General features: G+C 43.9%; 1 protein-coding gene across 3 annotated transcripts in view; it reads left to right on the forward strand.

Annotated features, from left to right (window-relative positions):
• The window catches only part of WASF2 (WAS protein family member 2), an 82,801-nt gene that overhangs the window by 63,839 nt on the left and 5,595 nt on the right, over positions 1-13,367 (forward strand). For all 3 annotated transcript variants that reach the window (XM_008060335.2, XM_021713520.1, XM_008060337.2), the window contains exons 3-7: positions 4,903-5,037; positions 5,556-5,709; positions 8,832-8,949; positions 9,941-10,071; positions 12,173-12,328. In XM_008060335.2, coding sequence (XP_008058526.1) covers positions 4,903-5,037; positions 5,556-5,709; positions 8,832-8,949; positions 9,941-10,071; positions 12,173-12,328 — 694 coding nt within the window. The remainder of the gene's footprint in view (positions 1-4,902; positions 5,038-5,555; positions 5,710-8,831; positions 8,950-9,940; positions 10,072-12,172; positions 12,329-13,367) is intronic.

The following is a 13,367-nucleotide window of genomic DNA, read 5'->3' on the forward strand; positions in this document are numbered from 1 at the left end:
GGAAGGATCGCCGGACCCCAGCAGGTCGAGGCTTCAGTGGCCGGGAGTGGCCACTGCACTTCAGTCTGGGTGACAGAGTAAGACTCCAACTCAAAAAAAAAGAAAGAAAGATAGAAATCATGCTACGATATTGGTTTCTAACTGACTACAGTGGGGGTGAGGGGGTGGGGCATGCCATTGGGGAGCTCCAAGACTCCCACTCAGACTTCAACAAGAGCAGCTTCATGTTTTAAAAAATCAGTTTTACCCGTTCTACTTCCACATAACATTTTACTGGAAGAGCTCTGCTAAGGAAAGAAACTTGAAGATTGCTTCTATAATCTTTTGCAAAAATGTGATGTCTTTTATGAATGTCCTAATGGATATTGGGTCTGTCTTTTTTTTTTTTTTGAGTTGGAGTCTCACTCTGTCGCCCAGGCTGGAGTGCAGTGGCCGCGTCTGGCCACCGCAGCCTCGACCTGCTGGGCTCCGGCAATCCTTCCACCTCAGCCTTCCATAGCTGGAACTATAGGCGCGTGCTACCACACCCGGCTAATTTTTTTTATTTATTGTAGAGATGAGGTCTTGCCAAGTTGCCCAGGCAGGTCTCAAACCCGCAGGCTCAGGCAGTTCACTTACCTCAACATCCCAAAGCGCGGGATTATAGGCTGAGCCACCAAGCTTGGCAGGTCTGACTTTTTTTTTTTTTTTTTTTGAGTTGGAGTCTCACTCTGTCGCCCAGACTGGAGTGCAGTGGCCGCTAACGGCCACCGCAGCCTCGACCTGCTGGGCTCCAGCGATCCTTCCGCTTCAGCCTTCCAAGTAGCCGGAATTACAGGCATGCACTACCACACCCGGCTGATTTTTTGATTTATTGTAGAGATGAGGTCTCGCTGCCCAGGCGGGTCTCGCACCCGCGGACTCAGGCAATCCACTCACCTCAGCCTCCCAAAGGCGCGGGATTACAGGCTGAGCCACCGAGCCCGGCTGGCGGGTCTGTCTTTTTTAAGTAGGAGTCTCACTGTGTTGCCCAGGCTGGAGTACAGTGGCACGCTCATGGTCACCGCAGCCTTGACCTGCTGGGCTCAAGTGATCCTTCTACCTCAGCTTTCTAAGTAGCTGGAACTACAGGCATGCGCCACCACACCCAGCTAATTTTTTGATTTATTGTAGAGACGAGGTCTTGCCAAGTTGCTCAGGCTGGTCTCAAGCCCATAGGTCAGGCAATCCTCTGACCTCTGCCTCTCAAAGTGCTGGGATTACAGATGTGAGCCACCACACCCAGCCAGGTCTGCCTTGGTAATCTGAATGAACGGAATTTAACTCTAAACAAGGCACTTTGGTTTCCTCCTGTTTAAATATCATACTTTTGTTTTCAGAGACTGGGGTAATTTTTTAGCATTGAAGAATAGGGAATTGGAATTATATTTAAATTTTTCCTGTACGCTTAAAACTTAGGATATTTAGCTATTCATACCCCCCCCCCTTTTTTGAGTTGGAGTCTTGCTTTGTCACCAGGCTGAAGTGCAGTGGCACACTCATAGCTCCTGTAGTCTTGACCTCCTGCACTCAGGACTCAGGTTATCCTTCCACTTCAGCCTTTCTTTCTTTCTTTTATTTATTTATTTTTTTGAGTTGGAGTCTTTCTTTGTTGCCCAGGCTGGAGTGTGGTAGCATGCTCACAGCCACCACAGCCTAGACCTGCTGGGCTCAGGTGATCCTTCCGCCTTATCCTTCCAAGTAGCTGGAATTTATAGGCACACACCACCACGCCTGGCTAATTTTATAATTTATTGTAGAGATGAGGTCTCACCAAGTTGCCTGGGCTGGTCTCAAACCCGTTGGCTCAGGCAATCCTCTCTCCTGGGCCTCCCAGAATGCTGGGCTTGTAGGCATAAGCCACCACACCTGGCTCACCTCAGCCTTTCAAGTAGCTGGAACTACAGGTGCGTGCCACCACATCTAGCTAATTTTTTTTTTTAATTTATTGTAGAGACGTGATCTTGCCAAGTTTCCCAGGCTGGTCTCGAACCCCTGAGCTTAGGCAGCCCTTGCCTCTGCCTCCCAAAGTTCTGGGATTACAGGTATGAGCCACCATGCCTGGCAATATTCACACCTTCTTTTTTTGAGTCAGAGTCTCACTCCGTCACCCAGGCTGCAGAGCAGTCCACGTTCATGGCCACCACAGCCTTGACCTGCTGGGCTCAGGTGATCCTTCTGCCTCAGCTTTTCAAGTAGCTGCAACTACAGGCACGCACCACCACGACTGGCTAATTTTTCTTGATTTATTGTAGAGATGAGGTCTTAGCGAGTTGCCAAACTGGTCTTGAACCTGTGGGCTCAGGCACTCCTCTCACCTCGCCCCCCAAAGTGCTGGGATTACAGACTGAGCCACTGAGTCCGGCTTATTCACACTCTTAAAAGTCATCTAATGTGATTGAGCAATATAAAGAAGAATCTCATTGTAACAACTTACATTTTTTTAGCCCATTTAATCCTTCTGGGAACTTGGTGAGATAGATATTGTTATCCCCATTTTACAGATTTTTGAAAACCAAGGCTGAGAGATTGTGACTTGCTAAAGAGTGAACAAGTAATAAATAGAAAGAACTGAAACTTAAATCCAAATTTTCTGATTTGAAGTCCACTGCTGCTTCCATGTCTCATGGTGTGGTTCTGAGTCTGCCTTGGACCTGAGATGAGGCGGCAGTGGGGAAGCCTGCACACCACCTCACTTCCTCTTAAAATAGAGATCTCATTGTTACCCATTTTATATGTTGGGGTTCTTTGTAAGATTTTTATCTTGCAAATTACTGTGCCACACTAAGCTCCCACTATCACTGCCCCCTTCATGAAGGAGCAGGAATTCCTGGGTACTTTCTTGGTGACCTGAGTAAGTTGATTTGGGTTTTTTTTTTCCTCCAGAACAGCTGGATGACTAACATATTTTTTGTTTTTATTTTTTTTTTAACATGTTTTTGAGCTTGGTTTATTTTCCACACATAATGTTACATATTTCTCTGCTTTAGCCTTCCAAGCACAATTTTCCATTGCCTAGACAAGCATGATACAGTATGGTTATATTTTATAGGAACTTAGCCATATTGTGGACAGCGATCAAATAGGATCCTCAGCCTGCAGAGTAGAAATATAGCTCATTAGCTAATTTGAGTCCTTTGAGTCCAGGAGCTTCCCATAGTTGTTTAGATCATAAAACCGTTCAGTATGCAAGGACATGCTCCTTCCTTGATTAGAAACTCCTATTGACTTAAATTTACCAGCAGTCCAAAATATGCAGTTGATTGGTTTTATCCTTACTCTCCAGGTTATACTGGGAAGGTAAGCTGCAGTTCACTCTGAAGATGTGGTTTTGGCCTTTCAGAATAATTTTTTTCCTCTTCAAATATGGACTAAGCATAAATGTAGTTTAGAAGCTAAAAATTAGAACTTACTTTAAATAGTTCTCAAAAAAATTATCTTTTAGTTGGGCACAGTCGCTTATGCCTGCCTTTACCTTGCAAGTAAGAAACTCAGATGGTATATTTATTCATATGCACTACTTTTCATTCCTAGTAAGAATGTGCTTTGTGGCTTGGAATGACAATATGGAGGTAGTGTCAAATTGCTGTTATGTTTCTTTGGCTGCAAATTCTCTTTGCATTCCAGGGTTGAAAGTACAGAACTTTTCTTTTTCTAAAAACTAGACATTGTGGAAAGAGACCACTGGTATGTTGTTTTTCAGGAAAGGCTTGGAAGTTTCTGCTTTTCACTTGTTTCCTGAGATGTAAATTTGAAGGACTGTAACCCAGAGCAAAGACTTTGAAAGTTATAGGTTATTACAACATAATAAACCCCCCTTAGAAGAAGTTGTACATCTCTGCTGTGGGTTGTTGATAAGTTAGTTCCAGGTCCTCAAAGATACAGGTAATCATGGTTGTTCAATGTGCTTTTGAGGCTCCATTGAAAAAGTAATTTCTAACTGGGCGTGGTAGTGCACGCTTGTAGTTCTGGCTACTTGGAAGGCTGAGGCAGAAGGATTGCCGGAGCCCAGCAGGTTGAAGCTGCGGTGGCTGGGATCATACCACTGCACTTCAGTCTGGGCGACAGAGTGAGACTTCAACTCAAAAGAAAAAAAAGAAAGAAACAGAAAAAGTAATTTCTAGGTCGGGCACAGTGGCTCACACCTATAATCCCAGCACTTGGGGAGGCTGAGGTGAGAGGGTTGCCTGAGCCCACGGGTTTGAGATCAGTCTGGGCAACTTGGCAAGATCTCATCTCTATAATAAATTAAAAAATTAGCCGGGCATGGTGGCATGTGCCTGTATTTCCAGCTACTTGGAAGGTTGAGGCAGAAGGATTACCTGAGCCCAGCAGGTTGAGGCTGCGATGGCCATGAGCATGCCATTGCACTCCAGTCTGAGTAACAGAGTGAGACTCTAACTCAAAAAAACAAAAAAGTAACTTCTTCTTTTTCATGTTAATTATGGATACCTAGAAGGTCCTCTTAACACCCAGTCATTTTTCTAGAACCATTTTGTAAGGTGCTTTTACAGAACAGCAAGGGGGTAAGGGCCGTAGACTAATGTGTAGACATATCTTCTTTTTCAGGGTTAATTTTTTGTGTTACCCCTTTCGATTGTATTCAACCTATTTTGAGTTTCATGACTCTTTAGAGTTTGCCAAGAAGTCTCTATTAGTTATAGGACCTATGTAGATTGTTCAAACTATGGGAGGGTATTGCTCTGTTTCCATGAGCAATCTTCTGCATATAGCCCAAACCATCTGAGAGAGAGAGAGAGAGAGAGAGAGAGAGAGAGACACACACACACAGAGAGACAGGAGTATGATTTTTAGTAACCAGTTTTTCTGACCATTCATGTTACTTCTGTGCACTAGTGACTTGGGTTTCTTTGCTCTTTCCAGGTAAATATGCAGAGGACATTTTTGGAGAGCTCTTTACTCAGGCAAATACTTTTGCCACTCGAGTAAGCTCCCTTGCTAAAAGAGTCGACCGACTACAAGTTAAAGTCACTCAGTTGGATCCCAAGGAAGAGGAAGGTAAGAAAGCTGAGCTCAGCATTTGCAGACCCTGCTGAGCAGTTTCTTAGAATTTTTTCCCCTGATTTATAAACAAGTGAGGGGAGAAATCACAGAAACCTATGGAGTTCTGCTTTAAAATGACATAAGCCTGGGTGGTGTAAAGAAACCTTTTTAGCTCTACCACACCCCCACACTCCCTTTCTCCCATTTCCCCAATTCCCTTGTTCTCAAATTTCCCTTCCCTCAATCGTATTTTGCTACCATAAAAGTACTTGGAAGATTCATTCCTCCTAAGGAGAGGCCTGCTAGATCTGGCCACATAGTAAACCTTTGTATTGCCTCATTTTGTTCAGTCATGAAATGGCTGGGCTGCTGACAGCCTTGTGGGGCTTCCCCAGAGGGGGAGGAAAAAAAAACCTGGCTGCAGACAGCCGCAGCCAAGAAATGCAGCAGCTGAGGCCTCTCCGACTGGTGTGACTCAGTGTTTGCTCAAATAGCCTGTCGTCCATTTTCTAATGCCTTCCATCTTCTCTCAGTGTCACTACAAGGAATCAACACCCGAAAGGCCTTCAGAAGCTCTACCACTCAAGACCAGAAGCTTTTTGACAGAAACTCTCTCCCAGTGCCTGTCTTAGAAACATACAATACTTGTGATGCTCCTCCTCCTCTCAACAATCTTACCCCTTATAGGTAATGACTGGCTAACTCCTCCCTTTTTTGGCCTATAACATTAGATTGTCTTTTTTATCTGAAGAGGTTTACATCAGAGGATTGTGTTACAAAGCTTACTACTGTCCCCAAAGTTGTTTGTGGCAGCAGAAGCTAAAATTTACTCTATTAGCAGTTGTCACGTATTACTGTTACTGAAATTCATAGTGCATATAATATATTTTGAAAGTTTGCTGTAACATTGCATGCTACAGAGTTTAATTTGGTATAAGCCAGGTCCATCTTGGATTCTATCCAAGGAATTTAGTTATTATAGAACCAAAGGACTTTGTTAAAAGGCAGTCCTATAGCGTGGATCCCAGGGGCAGTATTCTAGCAAGACTCCCACTTACTTGGAAACCACTAGATTACCAGATGTTTGGGCATGTTAGTGGGGCCAGCCTCCTGGACTAGCTGCTCTGGACCCAGAGGGGTCTTTCCAAAGCCTAAGGAGTAATTGGCATTCTTCCAAATAAGGATCGTTCACTTTGTTTTGAATATCCTCTGGACATTTCCTTCTGACAGGACCTACCATGCTGTGGCTAGACTTGAAACAGAAGGTAGCCTTACAGACAACTTAAAGCCCTTCCCCTCTAGTGGTTTGGTAGTGTTGTCATCCTGCAAAAAAACTACTGAACAGGGGCAGAAAGCGAATATTTATCTTACTTACATCCATAAATATCTTTGGAACAGGTAAAAAGTAATTACAGATAGCTGGAGGCGGATGTCTTCTATCAGACATGGGTACACTGCAAGGGGAGGGGAGAGGGAGAGAGAGGAGAGAAGAGAGAGAGAGAGAGGAGAGAGGAGAGGAGAGAGAGAGAGAGAGAGGAGAGAAGAGAGAGAGAGAGAACATCCCTGTGAAATTCAAGGACACTAGCTTGATTCAGGGAGCCTGGAATAAGAGCTTGGTAGCTTCTCACACAGATATAAAGTGAATACAGGGTATCTGTCCTTCATTATTACTGTGTAAACTTATATTTGCCCCTTGACTTTCAAAAGGCTAGCTAGGCTGGCTGCGGTGGCTCACACCTATAATGCTAGCACTTTGGGAGGCTGAGGTGAGAGGATTGCCTGAGCCCACAGGTTTGAGACCAGCCTGGGCAACTTGGTGAGACCTTATCTCTACCACAAATCAAAAAATTAGCTGGATGTGGTGGCGCATGCCTGTAGTTCCAGCTACTTGGAAGACTGAGCAGAAGGATCACTTGAACCCAGCAGGTTGAGGCTGTGGTGGCCATGAGTGTGCCACTGCACTCCAGCCTGGGCAACAGAGTGAGACTCCAACTCAAAAAGCAAAACAAGCCGGGCTTGGTGGCTCAGCCTGTAACTCCAGCGCTTTGGGAGGCTGAGGTGAGTGGATTGCCTGAGCCCACGGGTTTGAGACCCGCCTGGGCAGGTGAGACTTCATCTCTACAATAAATAAAAAATTAGCTGGGTGTGGTAGCACGCGCCTGTAGTTCCAGCTACTGGAAGGCTGAGGTGGAAGGATTGCCGGAGCCCAGCGGATCGAGGCTGCGGTGGCTGGGAATGGCCACTGCACTCCAGTTTGGGCGACTGAGTGAGACTCCAACTCAAAATAAAAAGAAAAAAAAAGAAAAACAAACAAATAAAGGGGTTAGCTAGATGGCAGGACAGAGACTTGACTCTGTAACCTCCATCACTGAGTCTAGTTGGGTTTGGACAGAAGGGTTGTGTGGTAGGAAAGGGATCACATATCTGATAATATTGTAGGGAGTATGACATAGGGTTTGCATAGTAGAGTAAGATAAACAATGACATTAAGATAATTACTATCTTCAGTTAATAGTATATTCCTTTATTTATTTTTTTAATTTTTGAGTTGAGATGTCACTCTGTTGCCCTGGCTGGAGCACGGTGACATAAGCACTACTCACCGTAGTCTCAAACTCCTGGGTTCAAGCAATCCTCCCTCCTTAGCTTCCCAAGTAGCTGGGACTACAGGCACACGCCACCACATCCAGCTAATTTTTTTATTTTTGGTAGAAATGTGGTCTCACTGTGTCACCCAGGCTAGTCTTGAATTCCTGGTCTCAAGCAATTTTCCTACCTTGGCCTTCCAAAATACTGGGATTATAGATGTGAGCCACCACACCCAGCTTGTATTTTCCTTTTTAGTGTGCAGTACCAGAATTAGCATCTCCTCTCAATTATCTGGATTTGGCCTAACAGAAATCATTAATGTTTGATTTAGAAATACTCTCTGTGTGTTGTGATAGGATTGGAGAACATGGCATGGAATTGCCTTTCCAGTTCTTTTTAGCTTAGAATAATGTTGAAATAAGTGTTCACCCCTAAGCACATGCTTTCTGGATAGTGAGAGGGGCTTAGACACGTGGAAGTGCAGGATTCTAACCTGCAGGATCATGGAGACTGACATTTAGACCTTATGTTGACACTCAGTGGCTCACTCTGTACTTCTGTAGCAGCCCCTGAGATGGTAATTCAACTTTGTAATCTTAAAACGGCTAGTCGTCTGTTTTCACTGGGGCCCCCTTGTGGTTGGGGGGGCAGTTGCTGAACTATTCTATTCTAGAAGGGAGCAAGAAAGTGGAGTTATCTGTGTGTGCAGAGGATAACAGCTGTACACACATACATAGTTCATGTATGTACATATACATTTGTGTGTATACACATGAAACCTGTACACGTGTACACAGATTTCAGGTGAGTAGAAAGCCACTAATGCTTCCTAGAGAGTCCTGGAGAATTGGTGGAGGAATGATAGAAATCCCCTCTGATGTGCCAGAATATCCAGATATCCTCAGGGAGATATCTGTGGCCATGCAGATTGGTCGAAATAATCAGGATCCCTGCTGCTATAGCCTGTTCTTGACCTGACCATGCAAATTTCTCTACCAGGTATTGAAAGGAAGGATAAGGTTCTTAAAAAGCCAGGTGGGTAGTGAGGTACCATTCAGGGGCATTGAAATGCTGGTATGGGAGAGGAAATATGGAATCGATTCAAATGACTTCTTGATTCCTTGGTGTAAAAACTGCTAACTGGTAGGTGTTTGGAATATTGGATTTGGTTGGGAGCTCATCTGTCTACTGACAGCTACTTGTCTTCATTTCTATCCCAGGGACGATGGAAAAGAGGCACTCAAATTCTACACAGACCCTTCATACTTCTTTGATCTTTGGAAGGAGAAGATGCTGCAGGACACCAAGGATATCATGAAAGAGAAGAGAAAGCATAGGGTGAGGGGAAAGGGGCCTCTGTTCTACACATCAGTAGGCACGATTGTGGAGGGGGGATAAAAAGGAAGCCAGACTTATGTGAAGTAATCATTTCGAGTGACTGGTTGCTTGGATGCCAGGTGAAACTCTTAAAAAAATGTGTCCACACCAAGCACAACCAAGATGAAAGTATAAATCACACCAAAAATGTGTTTGTTCCCCCCAGCGCTATTAACAATTGAGTATATTCAGACTGAGTTTTAGAAATTGACTTTTCTATTCACCATTTATTTCTCTTGCAATTTGCACCTGACTCTGCTGGACACTCAAGCTAGGCTAGTCCCTTCCCGGCCCGTTTTCAGCTTATTTCTCAGAGATCAGCACAAGGTTCTGCAGTGTTTGATTTGCAACAGGAGCAGTTTAACACCTTCAATACTGGTTGGGTGGGGCTAGGCTGGAGGAATATGTTTAGTTTTTAGAGATTTTCCTCTCCCCTTAGATTCCTCCTGCTATGTATATAACCTTCCAAGCCCATTAGCATGGCTGCTGGGAGGCTCAAGAGAGCACCGGGGCTCTCATCTGCACAGGCTGAAAATTTCTTCATTGGTTTTTATTTTGTTTTGTTTTTTAACTGTTTCCTTATGTCTGCCTCGGATATCTGCAGCTGTTATGACTTCTCATCTTTCTTGACTGACCTTTCTCACAGGACAAATAGCAAATAGCTGTTTACTAACTTCATTACAGTTAGAGCTGTTCAAAAACACAAATGATTTACCCAAAGAGGGAGTGGGTTTCTTATTGCTAGCAGCATTTGAGTGTTTTGCCCAGGGGATGGTTTGGATTAGATGGCCTCTAGGTCACTCCAAACCCAATAAGTCTGTAGGTTTTGTAGATATTGTATGCTATCTAGGCAGATCATCTCTTGGATGGACATTCATGAAGATGGGTAGAATTTTAATGAAGAACTTTGGAAAATGTTTTACAATGGATTTTCTGTTCCTTTTCACTGTAGAAAGAAAAGAAAGATAATCCAAATCGAGGGAATGTAAACCCACGTAAAATCAAGACACGTAAGGAAGAGTGGGAGAAAATGAAAATGGGACAAGAATTTGTGGAGTCCAAAGAAAAACTAGGACCTTCTGGGTAGGTGATGCTTTTGTACTTTCGGTAGCAATGTTTGAAGGGGCTGGGAACAAGTCTGGCAGCTCTGGTGTGACACCTTTCATATCCCCTGCAGTCTGGATGTATGGCTTAGATCAATACCACTATTAATCAGGTACTTTAAAGTGCATCCATCTGGTAATTAAAATTTGCTAAATAAATCAAGAGACCCGGCAATTTAAATGAGGTGACCAGAGTGATCTAGAAAAGAAAGCCCATGGCTGCTAGTGTCCTTATTCTGCCAGACACTGGTTGTCTAAGGGCCTCAGAGGAGAGACTGAAAAGGGAATACAAGCAATCTTGGGAGCCCTTTGCCTCCAGAGGATTGATTTGAAGGTCATGCCTAAGAGCTGGGCATCTCACGGCAGTGGGAGGGCCGGACAGGGAAGTTGTGTACATCACCAAAGCGACTTTTCAGTCAGCCTTTGTTGGTCTTGGAGAGAGACTGGCCAGGGAATTGAATGCAGACCTCAGAGATAGTGTGGGAAAGGCTACTCGGCCAGTATTGAGGCTATATATCTCTGTGGAGAAATAAGAGATGGCAGTCTGACCCCATTTCCCAATACCAAATCACACTAGAGGTTTAAAGGGAAAAAATGGTTTTAAAGCTTGGTTTGATGCTTATCCTGGTGTCTGACCTTTGTGACATTCAAAGCCAAAGTCACCACGACTGCTTGGCATGAGTGTTGCCCTGGTTTTTCCTCTAAATACATTGCGTCCTGACTGTCAGAGAATCATGCTAGCGCCCATGCCGGATGTCTAGGTATGATAAAAGGAGAGAGTTGAATTGTTCTTGCTTTTAGGAATAACTCTACCATGAAAATCTTGACTTTAAAAATCTTGACACTTCTGACACTTGTTCTTCGTGGATTAAGAGATTTGTTTTAAAGAGTGATGACGATGATAAAAGGAAAAATGGACCATTCTCTACGGGGCAATCAGCCCTGAGGGTAACAATTACCTTCACCTCCCAGGAAAGGGGGCCGTCTTGTTCTGTGGTCCCATCCTGCTTAGACAGGCACTTGTCATAGGTTCAGGTACTCTAAGACCAGAAGCTTGCATGCTAGAATGCCAGCTGCAATGTGTGTCTTTTTTTGTGGAGTGCAGGTGGTGAAGATGAGCATTTGCCTCCCATTTTCCTCTTGTCCAGGAGGTTTGGAGTTGGGCTCTATGGCTAGTCTATCTGGACATACTTGTGAGTAAACCTGTAAAGAGATGAGCCAAGCCTATAAGGGCTCCAGGCCTTGGGGATTTTCCACATCAGAGCATCTCTTGGTTCAGTTAGTTTCCCTCAATTCTGTTCTCCCTGGGATCTGTTTTAGGTGATTCTTTAGAACCCAACAATGGTGGAAAGAAGAGAGAGGTGGAGCAGAGCAGGCCAAATTTTGCTAGCTAATGCTTGGTGTATTTGTGCTTGTTTGAAGTTTTGTTGTTGTTCACCCAGAACAAATTCACCCGAGGCCCAGTGCTCTGAGAAACAGGTTTTCATGAGGCAAGCCCTAGCACCCTACTTTAATCATCAGCTCATTTTGTGTGATAAGAGACCTGGCAGAGATCACGTTTACTGCCACAGAGCAGCCTGCATTCATCCTGGGCTTGATTTTGCAATCAAATGCCTCCTTGGCCTTTGAGCACTCCAGAGGCCTGCCGACCTCAAAATCAGGCTGTGTGCCAGTCACGTGTTTGCAACTCACTAGCCTGTGGGGCTTGGCTTCACCCTTTGCCACAAGACAGACTTTGGGATTCAGGTACAGCTGCACCTGACATTGGGGAGAGAATTTAAAAGAACTGCTGGGTTTGACAAGGCCAACACTGGGCAAGGAACAGTATGGTTTTGATAATCTGGGTTGAATCCCATTACTACAAACAATTCAGCAGAAATATCTGGGAGATCTTTAACAATAGAATATCTAATCCTAAAATAAAATTTCAGTGTGACAGAAAATATATGAGAAATATACTTATTTTATTTCTCCCTAATAGCTTTTATATCAAATGCATGTTTGTAGTATCTTTTAAGAAGGAAAGAGAGTACCACTCAGCCTCTTTTGATGACAGTTTTTGGCATTGGGTTCATTATCAGGTATCCACCCATCTTGGTGTACCAGAATGGCAGCATTGGCTCTGTTGAAAATGTGGATGCAAGCAGCTATCCACCACCACCACAATCAGACTCTGCTTCTTCACCTTCTCCTTCCTTTTCTGAGGACAACTTGCCTCCCCCACCAGCAGAATTCAGGTAAATGATGGTACCTCTTCCATTTACTCTTGTGGTTATATACTCAAGAATAAAATAGGAGTTCAAAATCTAGATCAGGACCACTAAAATAACTCCAGGCAAGTCTGTCTAGGTAACAGAAATAATTAACATTTACCAAGCGTTTGCAAAGAGCCAGGTATTATGCTAAACACTGTTCATGTTGCTTAATCCCCAGAGTAGTCCTCTTGACATAGGTTCTGTTATTATCCATGTTACAGATGAGTAAATTCTGAGGCATAGAGGGGTCAATGAATTCACCTAAGGTCATACAGCCTGTAAGAGGCAGAACCATGATTGGTCAGTTGGATTCCAGAACCTGTGTTCTTATCTACTCCCTATTTTGCTTATACCCAAACAGATAGAAGTCACCAACTTCTCTTGTTTTATTACTTAACTTAAACTCAGCATGAAATGAAGTGGTACAATCTGCTGTCCATGAAATAGTTAGCAGACATCTTGCCTATCTATCTAGAAACCTAGCAGGTAGTCACCTTCTTCTCCTATTGGTTCATTTCATTGCTGTATAGAATCTCCAGAAAGAATGAAACAAAGGGAAAAGAGGGATGGAACTTCAAATCTGTTCATTTTGATATTTATTAGTGTCCTTGGCAGAGGTGTACAGAGGAAGAGGTAGCCAGGAATGGCTGAAAGGAGGTCTGAGGGTTGTTCAGATTACACTGTTTTCTCTCAGTTACTTCTGTCCTTTCTGATGCCTAACAAGTGAGAGCTTTGAAAGGTGCACTTTTACAAAAAATAAAAATAAAAAGAAAGGTGCACTTTTATCCTTGGACATTAACTATTTAGTTAGAGATTGAATATATTGAGGACCCCACAGATGGAGACGTAAAGCAATGCTGTCCACCCCCTCTCCCCTCATTTTTCTTGGCCCTCGAAACCACTAATTCCAAATCTCCTTCTGCCTCCCAAATCACTTCCTGCTGGTTGCCCTGTCAGATACAGCTAAAGCTTGAAGGTCTGTGGAAAATTCCAAGATGGATGCTTTTCTAAGGAGTAGCTA

This window comes from Carlito syrichta, unplaced genomic scaffold (genome assembly GCF_000164805.1).
Source record: "Carlito syrichta isolate Samal-C Ts95f unplaced genomic scaffold, Tarsius_syrichta-2.0.1 Scaffold304598, whole genome shotgun sequence".
NCBI lineage: Eukaryota > Metazoa > Chordata > Mammalia > Primates > Tarsiidae > Carlito > Carlito syrichta.